The 21,642-nt window shown below is 54.7% G+C and overlaps 2 protein-coding genes across 5 annotated transcripts in view; both read left to right on the top strand.

Annotated features, from left to right (window-relative positions):
- Positions 1 to 3,249: 3,249 nt before the first annotated feature.
- Positions 3,250 to 7,271, top strand: R3HDML (R3H domain containing like). Of its 2 annotated transcripts, none has more exons than XM_072350415.1 (6): positions 3,250 to 3,421; positions 4,014 to 4,314; positions 5,329 to 5,447; positions 5,553 to 5,685; positions 6,549 to 6,664; positions 6,742 to 7,271. In XM_072350415.1, exons 2-6 carry the CDS (start codon positions 4,054 to 4,056, stop codon positions 6,872 to 6,874), a joined length of 762 nt encoding a protein of 253 aa, XP_072206516.1. In that variant the 5' UTR covers positions 3,250 to 3,421; positions 4,014 to 4,053; the 3' UTR covers positions 6,875 to 7,271. The 2 variants fall into 2 exon arrangements, with proteins under 2 accessions (XP_072206516.1, XP_072206515.1); XM_072350414.1 differs by having other exon boundaries at positions 3,323 to 3,421; positions 4,017 to 4,314.
- Positions 7,272 to 8,546: 1,275 nt separating this feature from the next.
- HNF4A (hepatocyte nuclear factor 4 alpha) overlaps positions 8,547 to 21,642 on the top strand; it is a 28,828-nt gene continuing 15,732 nt past the window's right edge. The window contains exon 1 of one of the 3 annotated variants that reach the window (XM_072350155.1): positions 8,547 to 8,774. In XM_072350155.1, the coding sequence (XP_072206256.1) occupies positions 8,726 to 8,774 (49 nt within the window). In that variant the 5' untranslated portion in view covers positions 8,547 to 8,725. Of the gene's footprint in view, positions 8,775 to 21,221; positions 21,343 to 21,642 lie in introns of those variants that run through there. The other 2 variants (XM_072350154.1, XM_072350156.1) reach the window with 2 other exon arrangements.

Below are 21,642 nucleotides of genomic sequence, written 5' to 3'. Positions count from 1 at the left end.
GTCTGGTAAGTGGATTTCTAAACTTAGCCCAGTTACTGTAAACTACACCTTTGCAAGAAACTACCGTCCGCAGCATCCAACTTCAGAGACATTTATTTCTAGAGCCTGCGGAAACATTTCTCACCTTTCAAAGGCCTCAATTATTCCCTGGGGCTGGCAGAGCTCCTCAGCGCCATCCTCGTGGCATGGGGGTACCTTGGCTTCAGGCACGCTTGGAGAGGTGGTTTCTGTAACCTCCCTATTTAGGGAAGAGATCACTTCAGATCCTGTTAGCCTAAGGGTGTGCGCTTTGATGGAGGGCACGGGGACACCACTGCCTCAATGCCCCAAACAAGTGGTTTGCACTTCACTCCACAAAAGATCCTGAGCTGTTAATACATCACCCCACAAGCTCCGGTAAGTGCACACAGACTGTCTTGCTTCAGGCTTTCTCTGGTTCCTGTAAATGGCATTGCAAGGAGTCTGCGTCCCTTTGTGGGGCCTTCCTGCCCTCAGGCAGATCAAATCTTCCCCCCATGATGGGGCCACCTGCACCTCTTTACTGAAGGTACTCTCAATTCCCTCATCCAGATCATCAGTAAAGATATCAAAGAGGGCTGGCTACAATACCAGCCCTTGGGGAGCTCCATTCATGACTGGCCACCTGTTGGATTGAACTCCATTCACCACCACTCTCTTGGCCCATCCCTCCAGCCAGTTTTCTACCCAGCAAAGAATGTAGCTGTGCCGGGCATGGGCTGCCAGCTTCCCCAGGAGAATGTATTGGGAGACAGTGTCAAAAACTTTGCTGAAGTCTAAGTAGACCACATCAACAGCCTTTCCTTCATCTGCCAGGTGGAAGCCCATCCCAATGCCATGTGCCTGTGTTTTGGCCATGAAGGGCAGCTGGGAATTCACCCCACAGCTCAATTGTTGCCTTCTGCATCCCTCCTTCAGGGTTCAGCCCAGTTCAAAAGGGCCTAACATTCCACAGAGATGCTCCTAATTAACCATAAGGACAGTTTTGAAGTCCTCAGGCTTTGGGATCCATCTCTGTCTTGGGTAATGGGCACACTGTCCAATTCAGAATGAAATCTTGGCTTCATTATAGCCTGGAGGAGTTGAGGAGCATGGTCTGGGCATTACCAGGATGCTGACATCTCCCTGCCATAGGAAATGACAATTGGGATGCTTTGGAGGAGTCATTTGAAAAATGTCAGTCCTGAAGAAAATGCTCAGGTGACAGTTTATCTGTGTGTTCCCTTCCAAAGTACACAAATAAAAGTGTGAGAGGTCAGCTTGGGTTTTCTTATCATGTAAAATATGGAGATCAAATCTTCCAACCTCTAAGTCAGGAGGAGAACTCCCTCCTGTGATCCAGGAGGAGAAAGCAGGCTTCTGATGTGTTTGACCACTGCATGGCTTTGGAAATGCAAAGTGTCACAGTCTCCCTTCCTGCCCTGCCAGGGTCAGCACCAGGGCAGCCTTGCTTTGTTGCACCTGGTGAAGGGCAGAACCACCTCTGAGCCCAGGGGTGCCAGTCAGGTCTCAGCCCCAGCCTCACCCCACTCCATCCTGCATGTGGACGGCCCCACTTCTACCTCTATGTGTGGCTGCTGGAGGACACATGGACGTGCCTGAGGAGCCCTGCAATGTGCATCAGCCCTAAAAGCACTGGTCTGCATCCTTGCCGAGACTGCAAACCCAGTGATTTATCTCTTTTCTTTCCACTGATGCACATTAAAACGAGTTTGCCGGCACTGCTGCTGCCTCCAGCTGAATGCGTGTGCTTCTTGGCTCCCTGCACACTGCTCTCTGCAGATGCCGTGTGCTTTGGCAGCCAGGCCAGTCTGGGCTGCAGGATATTACGCCTGGCAGGGACACAAGCCCCTCCAGTTCCTGGAATTCGGATTGTCTCGCAGAGTGCTGATTAAGCAGCACTTTCTCTCTACACCCAGGGCAAACCCCCTGTTGTCCCCAAGCAGGGCTGCTTGCAGATCGGCTCCTGCACAACAGCAGGAGTGCAGCAGGTCCACCTCCCCAGGCCATCACACCAATGCACATCAAACCAGGCAAACAAGAGCTCAAATGCACAGCTTTGCAGCCCATGGCACTGGATGAGCATTCACTATGCAGGGCTCTGTCTTTTGTGAAGTAATAAATAACCAAAAAAGCCTCCCAATAAAGCAGCCTTGATGCCCTTCCTAGGCTAGCTGCTATGTCAGATGCAGAGGCTGGCTCCACGGGGTGCAGCCTGGAACATCCCTCCAGCACATATCTCCCGCCACCCTCAAGAGCAGCTCTACAGGAGAGCAAATTCCACAAAAGCTTGAGCACGGCCAAAAATGTGCACAGGGGAATATTCCAGCAGAGCCCCAGGGCAAGGAGAGGCTGCAGTGGCATGCACACCTCTGCACTGGGCTGCTATTCCCACTCCACATGTGGGTGTGGTGCTCCTCGAGCCCCTTTGTCCCACTGTGTTGCACTGTGGTTTGCTGGTGATGCTCAGCCTGTGCCAGGCTTCTTGCCTTGCAGCCCTGCCACTGTGGTTACAAATGGTGTGCATCTGTGTTGGGAAGGCTTAGAGCATCCCCAGTTGCAGGTTGCTATGAACAAGCACAGCAGCCACCAAACTATGGTCCCTGCAGCATCTTATCCTTTTCTCCTGCCTGAGCAGCAGCTTCCCCCCAGTACGCAGTGTTCACAGTGCTAGAAATGGCTGCAGCAGCCCCAGGGTCGCTCCCACACAGCACTGGGGTGAGGAGTCACTTTGGCAGCAGTAATCACTCTGCCAGCCTTTGGGAACAACGCTCGGGATGCTATAGGGACACACACCTGCTGCTGCAGCACGGTCCATGCAGGACAGCTGCCATGCACCCCAGTGACAGGGTCACCAGCATCCCACCCTGGGAAGGCACATTGCTGCCATCAGCTTGCACAGCACCAGGGTCCCCCCACGTCCCCTCATTGCTCCGCTGGGGCAAAACCCCTCTGTGCCTGCGGGGTTTCCAGTCCATCGCTCCCCATCCAGACCCAATGGGGGATGTGAGCACAGGGACACATCCCGGGGAATCTTTCCTTGTAGATATCTCATAAAAACAACAACAAACATCACTGAAACAAACAGCTTTCCTGCTTGCCGGAGCGCCACACAGAGCTCTGCTGGCTTCTCCCTCCAGCAGCGCGTGGGGCTCAACAGCAGCTGCGTGTGCAAGAGGCGTGCACCGAGAGCCGGCTATAAACCGCCCGGCAGAGCTCTCCCCAAACCTCAGCACGTTCCCGGGGGGACGAGTTAGGATGCAGTTTGTGCGTCACGCTGCCGCGGGCTGCCCGCCTCGCCGGGGTTAAATCTCTGGCACACGCGTCCAGCACAGGTTGTTTGCCCAACCAGGTTGGCCCCGCGCGGTGCCGGGCTCGGCTGCGCTCTGCTCAGTGCTTTCAGGTATGTGGGCTGCGAGCGGGAGCGCTCAGGGATGCGATGGCTGAAGGATGAGCAGATTCCAGCATTTCCCTTTGTATTTTTTTATCCTGCTTTTGTGGTGGTTTATTTTGCTTCCCCCCAAGGGAAGGACTCAATAAGGATTTCTTGCTCTTTTAAAACTTATTGTTTGGGGTGTTTTCCGTTTTGTTCCGGTTGTTTTCTCACCATACAGATGTTGCAGGGGATGGGGCAGGCTCTCACTGTGCCCCTTGGGAGCCCCGTGCAGCAGGTAGGTGGGATGGATGAAAACTGGGGCAGATCCTGCACTGCTATCTCTTAAAAGAGACGAGAGAAGGAATTCCGCAGACAGCTCCCTGCTGCTCACAGTGTTACTGTGCCAAGCGAGCGGGAGCTGCAGGTTATCAGAGCTTCACTTAAAACGCTTCTTTTGAAAAGGACAAAGGAAAGGAAAGGAGCTGGACCTGATGATCCTTAAGGGTCCCCTCCAACTTGGAATATTCTACGGTTCTATGAGTACCCATTTACTTGGAGCAATGGGATTTGCATGAGCAAATGCAAAGTGAAGCGGTGCAGGTCATGTTTTCTCTTCCAGCAGCACACTCCAGGAGCGGGGACGAGAGATCCACGCTGCAATGCCGCTGCTGCACTTGCACCTCTGCTTCACCAGCATGCTCTGCTGGCTGGCCCAAGAGTCCAGCTCCTTGGTGCTGCCCAACGCCACCGAGCTCCTGTCCCCTCCAAGCAGCACAAGGACGGGTCCAGCTCCAGGTGCAGGGATGCCCCGGAGCCGCCGCCGCCGGTATCTGTCCCCCCGTGACATGAATGCCATCCTGGACTACCACAACCAGGTGCGGGCGCAGGTGTCCCCCCCCGCTGCCAACATGGAGTACATGGTGAGTGTGCATCGCCTGTGCCTGTTGTGTTGTGGCTCTGTGCCTGTCCTGGGGATATTATGGATCCCAGGTGTGGGGCAGAGCGCTGTATGACCAGAGATTTCCCCCAGGAGAGAGGTGGGAGTGGATACTGGGTGCGACTGCTGCATGCCATGCTAGAGCTGGGGCATATGTGTGTCCTTATCTCCCTGTCCCAGGGCTGGAAGTGGGGTTTTCCCACTGTCCCAGCAGTGCAGGGAGCTGCCATCCTCACTCGTGTCTGCAGGTGTTCTGGGAGGCACTGAACTGCTGGCAACACTGCAGTGCCCTCAGGCACCTGGGTGGGTATGGACCAGCTCCTAGCAGCCTGAAGCACTCCAGCATGCCCACCCTGTGCATGGGCCACAAGCGGTCAGGAGTTCCTGACATCTCCTGGAGTTTCCATGCCTCCAGGATGTGCTTCAGGTGCCTCTGACCTGCAAAGCTGGCACAGCTGCTGGTCCAGGGACGCATGCACTCCAGTGACAGGGTCACCAGCATCCCACCCCAGGAAGGGACACCTCCATCATCAGGCTGTCCCCCTTGGTCTCCCCACTGTGCAGCTGGGGCAAAACCCTTCTGTGCCTGAGGGGTTTGCTGCCCACAGTTTGCCATCCAGACCTTTTGACAGATATAAGCAGGGGGACACGTCCCTGTGAATCTCTCCTTGTAGCATCTCATTAAAAAAAAACAACCCACAAAACAACCAGCAGCCACAGAGAGGCATTCCTGCCTGCAAACTCTGTGCCAGACACCCAGGGCATCCTAAAAGCCTGCCTGCCAAATAACTCTCCAAGGCATTGGCTGAGGCTCATTCCCCACGTACTTCAGGATGGGTGAGGAAGCTTTAAATAATGCATGAAGGAAGCAGCTGTCCCAGCAGCAGAGCAGGAGCAGCTCCTCGGTGCCTCTCTGAACATAAGGAGCGGGTTTCTCCTCTTGCCTCCCCCCCCAGCAGCCCAACCCCCCCCCTGTCCTTCCCCTTTCCCCTGCCAGGTGTGGGATGAACGTCTGGCCAGGGCAGCAGAGGCGTGGGCTGCACGGTGCGTGTGGGAGCACGGCCCCCCCCAGCTGATGAAGTATGTGGGGCAGAACCTCTCCATCCACTCGGGCAGGTAAGGGAGGGTGGGGAGCTGTGTGGCCCCACGTTCAGCTTTTAGGCTCTTGCGTAGCGTTGATGCAATGGGATGCCCGCTGACACCACCGCCTTCCCGTGGCAGGTACCGCTCCGTGGTGGACATGGTGAGGTCGTGGCACCAGGAGCAGCAGCATTACTCCTTCCCACATCCCCGCGAGTGCAACCCTCGCTGTCCCTCCAAGTGCAGCAGCTCTGTCTGCAGCCACTACACTCAGGTGAGAGCCCTGTCTCCCCACTGAGCAGGGGGTCTGGGTCCCCAATTAGGATGGGTGGGCAGCAGCACTGCAGCACTGCAGTCCTGTGGGAGAGGATGGGGTTCCCCAGGACAAATGCATGCCAGGGTTCTCACTGCACTTGGGGCTGCAGCTCTGCTCCCTGCATACACTCAGGACCCAAATCTTGCTTCCCTCTGGGTTGAGTTTGGTCTCCCGGCAGTTTGGTCCAAGAGCATTTTTCCCTGTTTCTCCTCATTATCCCACTAACACCTCAGAGGCTGCAAAGAGAAAAAAACAAACAGCCCCTTCCCGCCTTGGCCGGCCATGAATCATCTCCTGAGTGACAGAGTGGCTTTTTAGCACTGCCTGGCCCCATGAATGCCCCCCTTCATCCCATAGCACTTCCAGCCAGAGCTGGAAACCTCCTGCTGCCCCTCTGCCTTGGGCCGACCCCTCCGGTGTTTGCACGAGTGTCTGGAGCACAGCTGTACCCGGGGCTGTCTGGGCCACAAAATGCATGTTTATAGGGAGAAACTCAGCCTCCAGCGGCTTTAGGAGGGGCCTTTCTTCTTCGGGTCTCCCCGGGAGGGGTTTCGCCTCCCTCTGTCCAGGCTGGCAGCGCTTCAGGGACAGCTCTGGGGAGGCATTTGGGTCAGCTGGAGGCATGACCTGGACTTGGCTGCTCCTTTAACTCAGGCGGTGCATCACAGCATCAGAGCAGGCTGAGGGCAGAGGAAAGGGATGCTGAGAAGTGTGTGTTTGAGCAGCGCTGGGGTGGGCATGGCACCACACACAGGCAGCCTGGTACTGTTTGAGTTTGCCTCCCAGACCCAGAAGGACTGACCATGCTGTGTCCCATGCAGATGGTGTGGGCATCCTCCAACAGGCTGGGCTGCGCCCTGCAGGCCTGCAGCAACGTGCATGTTTGGGGCAGCACGTGGCGCCGCACCGTCCTGCTCGTCTGCAACTACGCCATCAAGTAAGTGGGTGCGAGCAGCCAGCCGTACTTGGTGCTGTGCAGGGGGTGATGCTTTTTCTCCTCTCCTCTCTTCCCAGGGGCAATTGGATCGGGGAAGCACCATACAAGATAGGGAGGCCATGCTCAGCCTGCCCGCCTGCCTATGGAGGGGTCTGCTCCAACAACATGTGCTTCACAGGACTCAAATCCAACCAAGTGAGCTGGTTTTAGGATGGTGGCAGCACTCCACGTCCCCCTGATGCACCCCATGGGGACAGGGGCAGTAGGATTATTTATGGCACCACGATGCTTCTGTCCCCCCCAGCCCAGCCCTCCCTGTGCTGCTTTAGGCTTTAGTCAGGACACAAAGTGGCAGAGTCCTGCCACTCTGGGGGCTCTTTTTGGACACCCCCTGGGACCGCTGCCATCTCCAGCTGCTTCACATCTGGGGGGCACAGCGGGTGCTGGGGTACACGGGGCTGGCAGGGCCCTGCTGCGCAGGGCTGGGTTGGGAGCCATGCAGTGACCAAACTGTCCCTTCAGGACAAGCAACTGGAACCCAGCGTGCCACCTCTGCACGTGACCCCCCAGATGTGCCCCCCCACCCAATAAAGCAGTCTGGAGATCCAAGTGCTCATGTCTGTCCTTCCTTGCTAAGCCCTTGTGACATGGAGCCATGTGCTATGTGTTGGGGTAACCCCAAATAGCAGAAAGGTGCAGGAGCCCTCAGCAGGGCTGTGAGCATGTGAGACGCTGAGCGCTTTGCTCCATCGTGTGGGAGAAGCCAGCAGTGCTGGGACACTGGGCACTGCAGGGACAACAGTGGTAAAATGCTAGAGGGTCACGGCTCAGGACCATGCCCTGCCCACAGTGCTGGGGCTGGCAAGAGATGGGGCATGCAGGGTCCCCCGAGGTGCCACCACCTATCACCATCTGCCAGTGGCTTCGATTTCTTCCAAACTTGCCTTTCCCACACTGCTGTGAAGGGATGTAGTCTGGTCTGAAGGAAACAATGGGGCTCAGACACAGCCTGGGCTGCTGGGGGCAGAGCAACGCCTCCAGACTGGCAGGGACAGCTCAGGGTGGGCACTCTGGTGAGCTCAGACAGCCCTGCTCCTGCAGTGTGCATCTCAGGAGGAAAGACACCAAGCAATGTGCTCCCCCACAGAAGCCCCTCAAACCTCTCCACAGGGCTCTGCCCCAGTATGGGGTCTGCATCTACTCACCTGGTGTGCAGGAGGTCCTCAGCGTCCTCCCGGTTGTGCAGCCCAGCAGAGAACACAGATGTCCATGGGTCACCACGGACCATTGCAGGTCCCCCCACAAACCCCACAAACACAGCCAGCTTGCCCCGCTGCTCCCTGAGCACAAGCAGATTGTCACACAAAGACACCAGCAGAAACAGGGGGTGTTGGGGGAGGAATTCAGGGAGTGGAGATGGAGAGAGAGCTGCAAATGTCCCACACCAGCCGAGTGCTCTGGGTATCACCCTGCATCCCACTGCTACCCATCCCCAGGGAGAGGACAAGCCCTGAGCCCCATCTCTTGGCTGGGCTGTACCCCAGCATGCACCAGCCCAGCTCAGATCATCCCCAGCCTGGGGCCACGTGGTTTCACCCTTGCCTGCCTTTCTTTTCCATCGCATTCAGTGCCCACAATCCTCTCAGTGCCCAGGCACAGCAATGCCACAGCTCATCCCGTCCTTCCCACAGCAAACCCCTGCCTCCTCTACCCCAGCCTTAGCACCGGCTGGAAGCAGGAGCCCTGAAAGAGTACAGTAAAAGCCATGTTTGAGTTTCTAGCTTGGCAGCAGTTACTATAGCTACAGCGACAGCACCTTGCAGATTGGTTTCCATAAGAGCTTGGTTACTATTTAACATCTCCACCCACATTAGCCCTGATTAAGCGAATCAATAAGATAACAAGAGAGGCAGGTTTTCTCGCCCTGCCTCTCCACACTCTCTCCTGCCTTCACCCAGTTCCTCAGAAATACATTTTCATTTACTTGTTTTATTTTATTTTATTACTCCTACACTTGCTCTGCTTTCTGCCCCAAGTCCCCATAGTGGTACCCGGCGAGACATGGTCAATGTAAGCACCCAGCTAAGCGCTAAGATGGAGGCTCCATATGGTGAGTACAGCGATCCCACCGCCCGCGCTGCTGCCCGGCTGCTCACGGGGAGAGGGGCTGCCAGGGGACGGCGGCACCCGGCCCCATTGCCCCACCACCCACTGCTCCGCCACGTGCAAAGTCTGAGACGGAGGCAGGAAAAGAGGTCCTTTTTTTCTTGTTTGTGTGTATAGAGATATATATATTTTCTTTCACTCTGCTGGGCTTGAAGAAGGAAGGTGCTTGGAGTGAGCGGAGCGAGGCTGACTTACTTGTGGAGGGGCTGCTTGCCCTGGATAGGGAGAGGGTTCTCAGCACAAGTCATGCAGTCTGCAAGCAGTTGTTGTGCTGCCCCAGGTCACAAAGCCAGCCTGGAGGCAAAGGCTGTGTGTTCTGCAGTGTGCCCTGGCTGTGGGAGCAGGGATGGTGCCCACCAGTGCTACTGGCCGGTGCAAAGGGATGGGGCGATGCTGAGGAGGGCTCCCAGAGGGGATTTTAGTGCCTGAGCAAATGGCAGCTTTGAGGCTCTGTGGTGCAAGGCACCAGGCAGCACGCTCTGCCCCAGGTACCAGGGCAGCCCCTGGCTGCTGCTCTCAATTGCTGGGCTGGATGCCAACAAATGCACATTGGCATTTGAGAGAACCCCCTGCCAAGGTTGTCATCCCCCTGCTGTTACCCACTGCATTCAAAAGCACCTGTGCTGCAGCTTCCCTGGGAGCTGAGGGGCCAGGGCTGGTACAGATCTGTGTGACCTGTGAATCCCACAACCCAGGGTGCAGAGCAAGAGCCCAGCAGATGAGGTCTCATAGTTACAGTGCTCTCTGTTGCATCCCCAGTGTTCTCTTATCACGTCTCTGTGGCTCTCTTAGCACTTCCTCGTGGCTCTCTACCACATCCCCACAACTTTCCATCACGTCTCTATGCCTTTCCATCACACCACCTTGCCTCTCTTTGCTCTACTTTGGCATTCTGCTCCTCTTCTCCCTTGCCCCATGCCCTTCCCAAGCACACAGCCCCACCAGCCTTTGGCTGCTCACGGCCATGTTTTGGGTGCTGGTGCCTCTGGTCCCAGGCCTGAGGATGCTTAGCCTCGCTCCCTGCATCTCCAAAGAGAAGACTGGGGATATCCCTGCTTCAGGGACAGCCCTAACTCAGCCCCGTGCTGGAGCCCATGCAGGGGTAGGGGGGGGTGAAGGGGGGGAGCTTTGTTTTTTGGCTCAGAATGCTCCCATCTTGCCACACAGCTCCATGGTGGCCATTGATCATCAGCAGTCCATGGTCCATCTCAATGGAAATGTGTAGGAATTGCACAGGATATGCAATAGCAGCCCTGGGTTGAACTGGGCTGAGCACGGTGCGCAGAGCTACAGAGAACAGGAGAAACGTAACAGCTGCGAAGCCCTTTGGTTTACTCCTTTTTGCCATGCTGCTCATTTCTTTGTAAGTCCTCAGCATGCAGAAGCTCTGGGGCTGCTGCCATCCCACAGGAGCCAGCAGCAGGCTGGGAGCTCTCACATAAAAGCAGGCTCAGAGAAATGCTCAGCTTTCTGTCTGGTTGGTGCAGCTGGTGATGGTGTGTCCAGCTGGCACTGCTTTGGCAGCATGCGAGGAGACATGCAATGAAGGCTGTGAGTGAGCAAAATGAAGGCTGGGTGCCCATGGGAGAGGAAGGGCTCTGCCCCTGGGGTCACAGTGGAACGGGATGCTCATGCCCATTTCAGCAGAAGGGGAGGCACAAAGGATATAGATGTCACAGCCAGGGGATGCGACAGCACAGAGTGAGGTGCCAGGTCTGGGTGTCCCCAAACCAGAGTGTCATCTGCCCTGCAGTACAGAGCCATCCACATTTCTGCAGCGAGAGACAGCCCCTGCAGACTGCTGATCCTCAAGGAGCTGAACAAGCTGTTGGATCGCTTACAGTTAAGTTGTGACATCAGTTTGCTTCTGGCTCTGGGTAAGCTGCTGTTTGCCAGCCCTGGTACACTGGCCATCTCAAGCACAGGCAGGTACACATTGACAGTGTGAATTGTGCAGGGGAGTGGACTGAGGGATGGCCATGGGGTGAGCCAGGTGCTGTGGGGCAGCTTGGGAAGGATTGCTGCACATCCCACCTGTGCCCTCTCCCCATCTGTTTCGGTGTGCAAACAAAGGCGCGCTCCATGCAGACACAGCTCGCACGTCTGTCCTGGGGCCGGGCTGCCGAGATGGGGCCTCACCAGGGGGAGATAGAAAAATAATAATAAAAGAGAAAGACAGGCCTCCCAGGCTGCAGCAAGAGGAGACTCAGACTGTTGGCAGAAGGAGGGGAGTCCTCATAAACTAAAGGGGTGAAAAAGTTATCCAAATAGAGGTGGAGAAAGGGCTGGTGGGGCTGGGGCATGTTCAGCATCCTCAACAGCACCTGCCAGGGGCTGCAGGACAGAGAGGGGTGTGGGCATGCTCAGGATGCAGCAACTCTTCTCTCTGCTTTTATCCTTCTCCTGATGAGACTGCAGCAACCAGGGCAATAGCCCTGTGTTGTAGGCGTTAACCCCAGCACAGCCAGCACCGCTCCAACTTACTTTGGTAGCAGCTTGCAGCTCCAGGGATGCCTTGCCCTAGTGGTTTCAGCAGGCAGCAGTGCACAATTGGGGCGAGCTCAGCAAAGCAGCTTTGGAAACCAGCTGAAAAATGCAAGACGTCAGAGCTGCTCAGGCATTTCGGTCAGACGTGGTGAACAGCTTCTGCTGGAGAACAGAAAAGCAGGCAGAAAATGCTAAACGTTTTTGCTTTTCCCTGTGAAGTAACGACTTTTCTTTGCAAAATGGATTTTGTTTTTCATAAGCTTCCATTAGATATGACCCAAACTGAGCGTCTTCCCCCTTGAACTCACATCAGCTACTTCTTAATACCTCTGTTTATTCTTTGTCCATTGCACGAGGGCTGCAGGGTCTGCCTTGTGCTGGGTCTGCTTTTGGCTCATGGTGGTTATAATGTCAGTGCTGGGGGGGGGGAGTCGGCGTTTACAGGGACCGGGAGCAGCTGAGCAGGATCTGACAGGCAGCACTGGTAGGAAGCAAAAGGGATGATCTGGTGTGACAAGCAGCCTTGGTTGGAACTGGATTGCTGTTTGCTGGAGCCTGGTGGAGGTTGTTCTGGGCATGGCAGAGCTGGGGATGCTCCCAGCACACTGAGAAGTGCCTCTTCCTCTGCTCCAGGGCAGTAGCACACCTTGTACTCAGCTTTGCTTGAGAACGTGATGATGTTTTCTATGGGGCAAGGAGAACAGAAGCACTGCTGTATGGTGCTATTTGCAGGGCCAGAGGCACTGAGGTAGTTCATAGGGCAGAGAGCGTCTGAAGTGTCAGGGTTAGAACATGGCAAAATGCTGCAAAAAAAAAAAACACACCCTCGACAACTGTGTTTGGGCTCCTTCTCTGTTTGCTCTCCTCAAATATTCAAGCAAACAAGTTTCCTGGCAGAAATATTTGTGGAAACAACAAATGTTGCAGGATTTTCATAGAAGGCAAACTTCAAACTTCAAACTTCAAGGCAGTGGCTGCATCGTGAACCCAGACCTGACGGCTCAGCTCACCAGCACCGGGCAGAGGCACCACATTCCCTCTGGGGCTCCTGAGCTCAGCCAGGTCCCAGGAGCAATCACTGCCAGCAATGGCTCGTGTCCATCTCTAGGCTGAGCATGAATAGAAATCACCCAGGAAATCCCCTCAGGAGAAGTAAGCTGGAGAAAAAATAATGGTGTGCTCCAGAAGATGCTCCAAAGCTTCACAAGAAGCAGATTCCTGTGGAACTGCGTCTATGGAGAGGCACCAGCTGAGGAGTGGAACCTCCAAAAAGCCGTGGCTTCGCATGGCCAGAACAGTTCCCGTCTCAAAATGCTGCAGCCACTAGAGGGACTCCAGCTGCATCCCATAGGGCCAGGAGCCCCAGGGTCAGAGTGGGTGGGGACCATTGCCTTGGGCCCTCAGAGCCCCCAACACACAGCAGGGGGCACAGCCAGTGCCGGCATCTCCCATGGGATGAGGATTGGAGGTGGGGAACGTGTGACAGCACAGGTCACCATGCGTAGGACATCTCCATGGCAGTGCTCCGGGAGCTCCGACACCTCTTCCAGACATCCAAGCTGCTTTTCACACCAGTTGTCATCACAGCCCTGCCAGGTCCCTCCCCTCACCTTGCTCATCCCACCCCAGCCGGCCAGGGCGCAGCTCTCCCAGCATCTTCCTCACAGCTTTGACCACATATACCCCAAAACTCACCTGTAGGCTGCATGGCTCATTGCCCGGCACCGAGCACAGGCACCCAAACCCCTCAGCACAGGACCAGTGGGTACCTTTCACCTGGCTCTACACAGCAAAGCCGTCCCAGCCATGGGTGTGTGCTAGATTTTATAGGTGATAACCCCTGGGAAAGTGGGAAAGTGGGGAGAGTTGTACACTCAGCTTCCTGGCATGGCTCAACGCTCTGCTTAAGAGAGCCAATGTCAACAGGTAGCTGTGAAGGAAGGAGCAAAACCAAATACATGGGCACTTCTCAGAACAAGAGCTGTAAAACCTGCGCAAACCTGAACAAGTGGCACGACGCTCTTTTTATGTGGTCAGAATCAATAGTCGAGCCCACTCAACATGTTTGCTGACACACACAACAGCCACCGCGCCGCATTTATGGCCCCAGAGCCGCAACGGAGCCCGCGGGGCTCAGCTCCGTGTGCCTCACTCAGCATCTCTCTCCCTTTCTGCTCTGATGGGATGCTCAGAATTCCGCCCCACGGCAGAACCCTCATCCCAGCTGTGCTCAGGGGGCGTTGGGGGGAGGCTTTGCTACACAAGGACAGAAGCTGAGGTGGGTGCTGCCCTGGGTGTGTGCTGGGTCTGGGAGAAACCTCTGTGTACCCGGGTGTGTCCCTGTTCCAGGCGTGGAAACCCATGGGTGAAGGGAGGTGTCACAGGGTTACGCGCAGTTCAGCCCCAGGCAGCTGAGGATGGGAGCAGAGGTGGGACATGGACAATCTAGTAAGGATTTTTGCTCACCTGGACTTGTACCTTTCAGATGGCACCGACTGGGGTTAGAGATTGGGTTTTCATGTCATCTGGCAGTGGGGAAATCCCTTTTATCCCGGTGGGCTCAGCCATGGCGCAAGGCATGAGCAGGGGTTGTGCTTGCTGAAAGCTCAGGTTGTCTGGGACATGCAGTCCTTGGTTCCCCATCAAGGGGAGCTGGGTGAACCAATCTGCAAGGCTTCTCACCAGACCTCAGCCCCGAGAGCCTTCCAGGTCACAGCTCTTTAGGAGAGGACCGGGGCAGCACAGGGCAGCAGAGCTCCTGCAGTGCTGACACCAGGGTAGTCTGAATCTTAGGACTCAGTGCTCTGCAAGCACAAAGCTGAAGGCTGCCCAGAGATGGGGCACTCCACATGCAGCCCCCACTTGCCAGCCCGCTCTGCCTCCACACCTCCCCTCGTAACGCCATGCCCATGCAGCTGGGAGCTGACACGGAGGTTGTTTCTCAAGGATATCGGGTTATGGGTATTTATATAGAAACGTTTTAAAGTGAAAGCTCCCAGCCTCTCCCCTCAAGGCCAGACCCACTGCTGTTGTGAAACACACTCAGGCGCATTTTCAATCCAGCCTCCAAAGCTGCACGCAGGATCAGGCAGCCCTGCACACAGAGACGCTGCAACAGGCCAGAGCCCGGGGCGAGGGCACCTCTGCAAGGTGGCCCAGGGAGCCCCGAGCACTGCTGTGGGCACCAGGAACGGGGCACAGACCCAGAGCCACCTTATAATTCCCCTCCGGGCAGCGGCCAGAACCCTTTAAAACCTGCAGCTCTGCGGCACAAACTCCTGCTCCCCATCAAATCTCATTGTGACCAGCATTAAGGGATTAGCTGATCGCACACCAGCTCACACTCGGGCATGGCTCTCTCCCCGCAGCCCGCCGGGGGCTCTCCAGCTGCACGGCCCTGCGTGAGGCCGAGACTCTCTAGCTCTGCCCATGGAGCTGAGCACTGGAAGATGAATGGCAGCAGATGCCACCCGCTCCAGGCAACACCAGGTACCCACCTGCACGCTGGCCTTGTGCTTTGTACCCCACCATCCAGGGGGACGTTGGTGCTGAGGAGTGGGGGGAGTGCAGAGGTGGCGAGCAGGCTGCCTGCAGCTTATTTTGGGGTGCTGTTATTTGGGCAGTTCTTGCAAGCAGGGTTTGCGCTCATAGCAGCTGCATGTCCTGAGCCACCGTGCCATGAGATGGGCTCCCCATGTTGGGGGAGGCGTGTGGTGGGAGCTGCTCCTGGCACATACCTGCACCCTGCATCAGCTGGTGATTGATTTAAAAGAGCTTATGACTTTGGCATCCATGATACGTTTACTAGAAATGGTTCATTTCCTCAAACGATGTCGTTTATGGTCATAATATATTTTAATTTCTTTATGGCTGAAGAGGCCAATGGCACTGGGCCATGCAGGAGTGCTAAGGGACAAATAATAACGTTATTCTCTCTTGGAGACATAGGTCAAATACTTAAAGCGGAATTAGCAGTTGGTTGTGCTGCTCGTTAGCAGTGGGGGCTGTGATGTCCTGGCTGAGTGGCTTTGGGGATGTTGAGATGAGCGGTCCCCTCCCCTGGCTGCCCCCCATGCAGCACAGCTTGCACACACTGCATTCAGACACAGCCGTACCTTGTGTGCTGCTGCAGCCTTTCATTTCCGTGGCAGTAAGCCGGGTTGTTGCAGAGGTGACTGCCGTGGTGTCCATGGGCTGCAGGTGCCACCAGTGAGCTCCTGGTGTGGCTGCTCCTGTTTGCTCCTCTGGGTTGTTTCGTCAGATTGAGGACATCATGGACAGCCCATGTTATCCAGTCACACTCCTGTAGAGAGAAAAGCGTTTTGCACCAACTTGTTTCCTTTTGACTCCAGAATCTTGAAGCTCTCAACTTTTAACTCACCACCGCCTGTATTTCTTCTAACTCAGATCCAACCACTGCTCCCACCTCTGGCAGCCCTCGCCCTTCCAGCACTGCCTCCCTTCACACACACGGCCCCTTCCTTACGTGCTCCCCTAGAAGGAGGGCAGCTCGAGCACTCAGGTCCATTGGGTTCACCACGATGCTTCTCACCCTGTGGAGCTCTGAGCTGGGACTGCCCGTCCACTGAGGACACGGGTTCAGAGCTCCCCTGCATTGCCCTGCTGCTGCCTGCAGCTCTCCTGTCAGACCCAGAGCAGCTCTGCAGTTATTTGCCCTAATTCCATGAGCTACAAAGGGCCGATCCTGTGAGCCCCAGAGGTGCCCGGAGGTCACCAGCAGGTGATGATGAAATTCACTTTTGCAAAAAGATTTAAAACAAAAAAAATTAAAAAAAAATCCAAAAAACAAAAAAAAAAAAAAAAGAAAAAAGGAAGGTAAAATTTGCTGTGTAACCTTTGTTGATTTTGGCTGTTCTCAGCCTATTTCTCCACCAACTGGAACGACCCCGAGCTGTTAGATGTGTATAAAGAACATCAGGTATCAAGTCAATGAAACAGAGGGCCATGGCTGCCCATTGCTCCCTACAGAGCACAGAGCCCTGCAGGAAACCTGGCAGCAAGTCTGCTCTCCAGCACCGCTGCTTCTTCCTCACACCTTCTGTTTCCCTGCAGTCTGGGGCTGAAAGTGCCAGATTTGAGCTGAGCATCTGCAGTCTGCAGTGTGGTGGATGTAATAATCCCTATTCCTTGCTTGCTCTCATGGTGCGATTTTGCTTAAGAACACAGCAGCCAGATTTTCAGAGTCATGAGCACACACTTGTGGCTCCCAGCACTCCGATGCTGTTCTCAAGGGCTGCAATATAGCCACAGTGACTGCAAATACAAACCAGCTCGGCAAATGCTCCAATGTTTCTGAGAGCGGCTGCCATCCTGAGAGCAGCTCAAACTTTCTTTGTTTCTACTGTCCTTGCAGAACAACAGCTCCCAGGAGTAGCAGCAATTACTTCCTCAAGTTAGTCAGCACAATAAACCCTTTCCCAATCACGGGATGAAAGGCACGCACAGTGTTATCGCTGAAGCAGAGTATGCTGAAATGTTCTGTCTGTCCCCATGTTCATAGCAGCTGTTTATTTCAGCTCCATTAATGGCCTCCAGCTCCAACATCCATCGCAGCTCCAGCTGAAGCACATGTCACTTTGGGAAAGGGTTTTGAATGGAACCATCTGCCTCCTTTGAGGTGTTTGTTCCTCACATCCAAACATTGCCCTGATTCACTGCGTGGTGATCACAGAATCATAGAACAGCTTGGGTTAGAAGGGACCTCAAGGATCACCAAGTTCCAGCCCCCTGCCCTGGGTGATTTTATGGCCTGTGTTGTTCTGGTTGCTTTGGGCACTTCCAATTTTGGCACTGGTGAGGAATGTCCTGAGGTTGTCTCCATCCATCTCCATCCTCCAGAGCAGTGCTGATCTCCACCCAGTGTCTATCCCAGCCACAGCCAACACAGCTTCAGTGCTAGGGAAAAGAAAGCACGACAAATCACGTGCTGTAGAGCAGAGGGATAAAATGCTGCAGCCCCCTGCACGCTTATGAACACACAGATGCTGCCCCGTGAGTCACAAAGCTCCAAGGCAGAAAGCAAAGAGGTTTGACAGTGTGGCCTAAGTAGCCCTGTTTACAGAAAGTCTGACAAAACACGAGCCCTTGGCTTTATCTTTTCCATTTGGAAATAGCCACAGAGCAAATATACCTAAGGCATGAAGGGAGGGGGATCCATATTGACTTTAGAAAAAGCCGTGCTTTAAAAACAGGAACAAACCCTCATCCCTGAGGTGTGTGCATGGCTGCTGGATCCAAAAGTGCTGCGTGGGGTTACAGCCTGCCTGCTAATCTGTGCCACCTCTGTGTGAACAAGTCATGCAGTAAACTGCTCTCTGTTAATTTTTTAATGCAGAATAAACAGGTCAAGAAATGATTAGCATGAGAATAAGTTGAGCTTAATCAGGAGAATCGGAAAAGATGAGAGGGAAGAGGCAAACTGGAGTTATCAGTTAACCATACGGAGCGGTTCTGCCTCCAAGAGTGTCCTCCTTCTGAAGCTGCCTACCTTTCCCTTCTCTAATTTAAAGGATGAGCTAAAATTGCTGGTATAAGCACAACGGAAGCCCTTGTTCCACCTTCTCGTTTCCTATGGCTGCCCAAACGGGTTGCAGGTGATAAGGCTCCTACCTGGTCGCTACAGATGGCCGTTCCCATTCCGCCTTCAGGAAGGAAGCTGCTGAAGCGAGGGCTGAAAGGCACAAAATCCACGTCCAGCACATTGGAGTGCACTGCTGTGGGGCAGAAATGGTGGGGCGATCCCGGCAGAGCAGAGACACGCGTGGGCAAGGGGAAGGAACGCAGCCCTCGGGACTGCTTGGAATGGAGTTTGGTCAGTGGTCGGAGATCTATATTGTCAGATAGGCAGGACTTTGTCCACAAACTGGAATTTGAAATTTCAAAGGGGAGTTTAAAAAAAAAAAAAAAAAAAAGCAAGCAGAAGGGACCTTTGCATGTGTGGGGCTGGGTGTGCTGGTGACGTCCTGCTGGGACTGTCATTCCTTGTCTGCTTCCTCAGCTCCGTGCTTCCCTACCTGCTTGCTTGGTGGAAGGGCTCAAAGGGCTGCCTGCAAAGCCCTGGCCTTCCTCACAGTTTCCTGCACTAGGGATGCTCAAGATCCAATGGGATGAAGCCCTGAGCAGCCCGTGCTGCTCTCAGCAGGCCCTGGGTGGTACAGGAGGTTGGGTAGAGACTCCTGAGGTCCCCTTTAACCTGAATTGTCCTTCGGTCACACAGCACTCTGTTGTGGAGGAGCCCTGTGAGAGGCTCACCCATCTGAGACCAGGAGCTAGCAAGCACAATATACCCAATGGTATCCTTACCATAAACGCTTCATTAAATATTCTATTCCTGATCCTCATCTACTGATAAGTACAGATCTTATTTTCAGGGAATTCCCTTCTGCTTTGGATTAGTTTGCCAAAGATATAAAGTGGAATTTGTGTCATGAGGTGCTATAGTGGAAAAAGACAGAAGGATTTATTGCTCAGCTGATAAAAATCAAATACTCACTTAGCACAGAAGGCTGCACGTCCTGGGGCTGTAATGGCTCCTCTGCAGCCACCTCCTGGTGTAGCTGGAGGATACAGAAAACATCTCCATCCCAAAGCAGCTGCAGCACATCGTGATCCTATTAACTACTATAGGGTGCGGTGACATTGGCAAGCTGATCCCAAAAGCCACCATGTGGGGATGTGGGACAGACACAAAGGCTCCCAGCAGCTCAGTTTCCAGGCAGGGTCTCTGTGCCACGAGCCCATCCCCAGGGCAAAGGAAGTGCGTAGTGTCCTTCACCCCAGTGCTGAGACAAGGGTTTTGTGAGGGGGCACCAGTAGCAAGAAAATGATAACCCACATAAACTCACAGATGGAAAACTCTGCATCCCTGCCTCGTGAGCCACTAATGCTTCCCAAACTTCCCCGCTCCTTATCTGCCTCTCTTGCACACAGTGCCTCTCCGTCTTCTGTTCCTGGCCCTCTTAATCCTTCCCACCCTAGGAGCAAATGGCCTTATTTTGTCAGCAGGCTATTGAAGCAAAAGGGTTGTTTTGCTGAATGGAGCAAAATGGGCCATGCTTTTATGGTATTTTACTAGACACTGTGGCAAATCCTGCACATATTTGACCAAGTGTCTGTAGCATTTATCTAATCAAAGGGATCACTGTGGCCCGAGCAGGGCTGGGACGGAGGTCCCTGGGATGAGGCCACCTCGGGGCTGTGCTCTGTCTCACCACCTCCACCCTGGTGCACATCATTACTACAGTTTTGACTCAGGGCTGTTGCTGCCACAGGGGAGAACCACCAACTGCATGAGCATAGAGGGGCTATTTTCCCTGCAGAAAAGGATCACTTACTGCCAACCCCAAATAAGATATCAGGAGCTTTTCCTTGCTCTCTGTTTTGCTCCTTGGCCTTAAGGTAAAAGCACTCCTTAGAAGTGGTCCATGATGGGAGGCAAGGACTGCTTGAATAATCCTCAGTGCTCCGAAACGTGATCAGAAAATCACTGCACCAACAGCACGTATCACTGCGGGGCCAGGGACCTCAGGGCCACACTGTGGCTAGGAGGGCTTGGGGAGCCAGGGCTGTGCTGGTGCACTGAGAAGCACAAACACAAGCAAGTTTGGAACCCAAATTGGCAGCATGTGGACTCGGTCACCTGGTGCCGATTGTGAAATCAAGGGGATGTTTTCAATGCAGAGCGAGCTGATGCTGAATCATTAATTGCTTGTTTTCCCGTGCCATCCAGACGACGCCGTTGGGTAATCAATTAAATCTTGCATTGTCATGTGGTGCAAATTGCACTGAAACTTGTCGGCCCTGCAGAGGAAAAGCAGGGGGCCCAGAGAGCTCCTGGGGTGGGCAGGAGGGAAGCAGGAGCCCTGCTGCTCACTGCTGCTCAGTGGGGTTCTGACACAACGCCCTGGTGAGGCCAGCAGGCGCGATGCAGCAGAGAGCTCTGCTTGGCTGAATTCATAGAAGGAAAAATCATGCTGCAGAGTCAAGCCCTGCTGCGCCATAAAACACCCAATGAAACTTTTAAGAGGCTAAAGCCAGGCCAGGGTGTGCCTGACAGCGGGCAGCCCATTGCCAGGACAGGGCAGCCCGGCTGTGCCCAGTGCACCCCACCAGCCCCGCTCATCCCTTCACTGTCCCTTCCGTTGCGTGCCTGGCACTCAGGCAAACCCTCACCCCAAAGGTTGTTTGGGCACAGCTCAGGAGCGGGACCTGTTTATAGGGCATTCAGCCCCTGTAAAACTGGGTTTATAGGGAAGTAAAATGAGTCCTGCGTTGTTACTTTGCATAGCAACGTGTAAATCGCAATGCGAGCGCTGACCTTCCCTGGGAGGGAAAGGGAGAGGAAGGGAAATGCTTCGGGAGGGAGGGAGGGAGAGAGAGAAGGTGGGATCGGGAGCGAAGGCAAAGAGGGGAATGCAGAGGTAGGAGTGGGGCACAGCCTCGTTCCCCAGGCAGGGATTTTTCCAGCCTTCCCACCACCGGTGCAGCCCAGCACCAAGGTCAACAGCCCTGCAAAGGTGTTCCCTGTGCGCCGAGTGCTTCTCCCCGTGTGCTCCTGGGAGCTGGGATCAGCACAGCGCCTCGAGATGCAACCATAAACAGTCAACAAGAATCACTGCAGCTCCACCAAAAAGAAAAAAAACAGAAAGAAAAAAAAAAAAGCCAAGTCAACAGCCACGCAGCGTTAGCAGTGGGTGAGATGATTAAAGATTAACCCCCTGCCTCCACCCCTCTGAGGAGTATAGGCCTTGAGGCTCAGCAAATCCTTTCAGAGAAATATTTGAAATAAAAGACAACAGATAGGGGACGCAGTGAAGGCAGAGAGAAGCAGTAGGGCCAATAGCCTCGGACAAGGGAATCGGCACGATCTGGCCCGTGTTTGCCGATGATAATGCGCCTTTCCAAAGCCCTGATAGACATGGAGATGGCCGATTATAGCGCGGCGCTGGACCCGGCGTACACCACCCTGGAGTTTGAGAACATGCAGGTGCTGGCCATGGGCAGCGGTAAGTCCCCTCCGGCGGCGATGGGATGAGCCGGGCTGCAGGGGGACGCGTCCCCAGGGTGGTCACTGAATGGCTTGGGGAGGGTGGGGGGCATGGCGGGGGTCCTGCTGCCCCCAGAGGGAAAGCAAGGTGTCAGAGAGGTGCTGTGGAGCCTCGGGGATGGGATTTGTGGTCCTCAGCAGCCTTGAGACTGAGCTGAGTACAGAGGGGTCTCACCAGTCCCGGGCTCCCGTGGAAAAGAAAAAAAGAACCGAAAAGTGCCAACAAAATGCTACCTGTGGCTCAGCAGAAAGCCAGCCC

The sequence above is a fragment of the Excalfactoria chinensis genome, chromosome 15 (genome assembly GCF_039878825.1).
Source record: "Excalfactoria chinensis isolate bCotChi1 chromosome 15, bCotChi1.hap2, whole genome shotgun sequence".
In the NCBI taxonomy this organism is placed as follows: domain Eukaryota; kingdom Metazoa; phylum Chordata; class Aves; order Galliformes; family Phasianidae; genus Excalfactoria; species Excalfactoria chinensis.
Note: the sequence above shows the minus strand (reverse complement) of the source record. Positions and strands in the feature narration are given on the sequence as shown.

Bases quoted from the DNA above. Each gene is read 5' to 3' on its own strand.
- R3HDML (XM_072350415.1), top strand. From the start codon at position 4,054: ATGCCGCTGCTGCACTTGCACCTCTGCTTCACCAGCATGCTCTGCTGG. The intron at 5,448-5,552 runs GTAAGGGAGGGT...TTCCCGTGGCAG, and splicing joins CTCTCCATCCACTCGGGCAG to GTACCGCTCCGTGGTGGACA. The intron at 6,665-6,741 runs GTAAGTGGGTGC...CTCTCTTCCCAG, and splicing joins GTCTGCAACTACGCCATCAA to GGGCAATTGGATCGGGGAAG.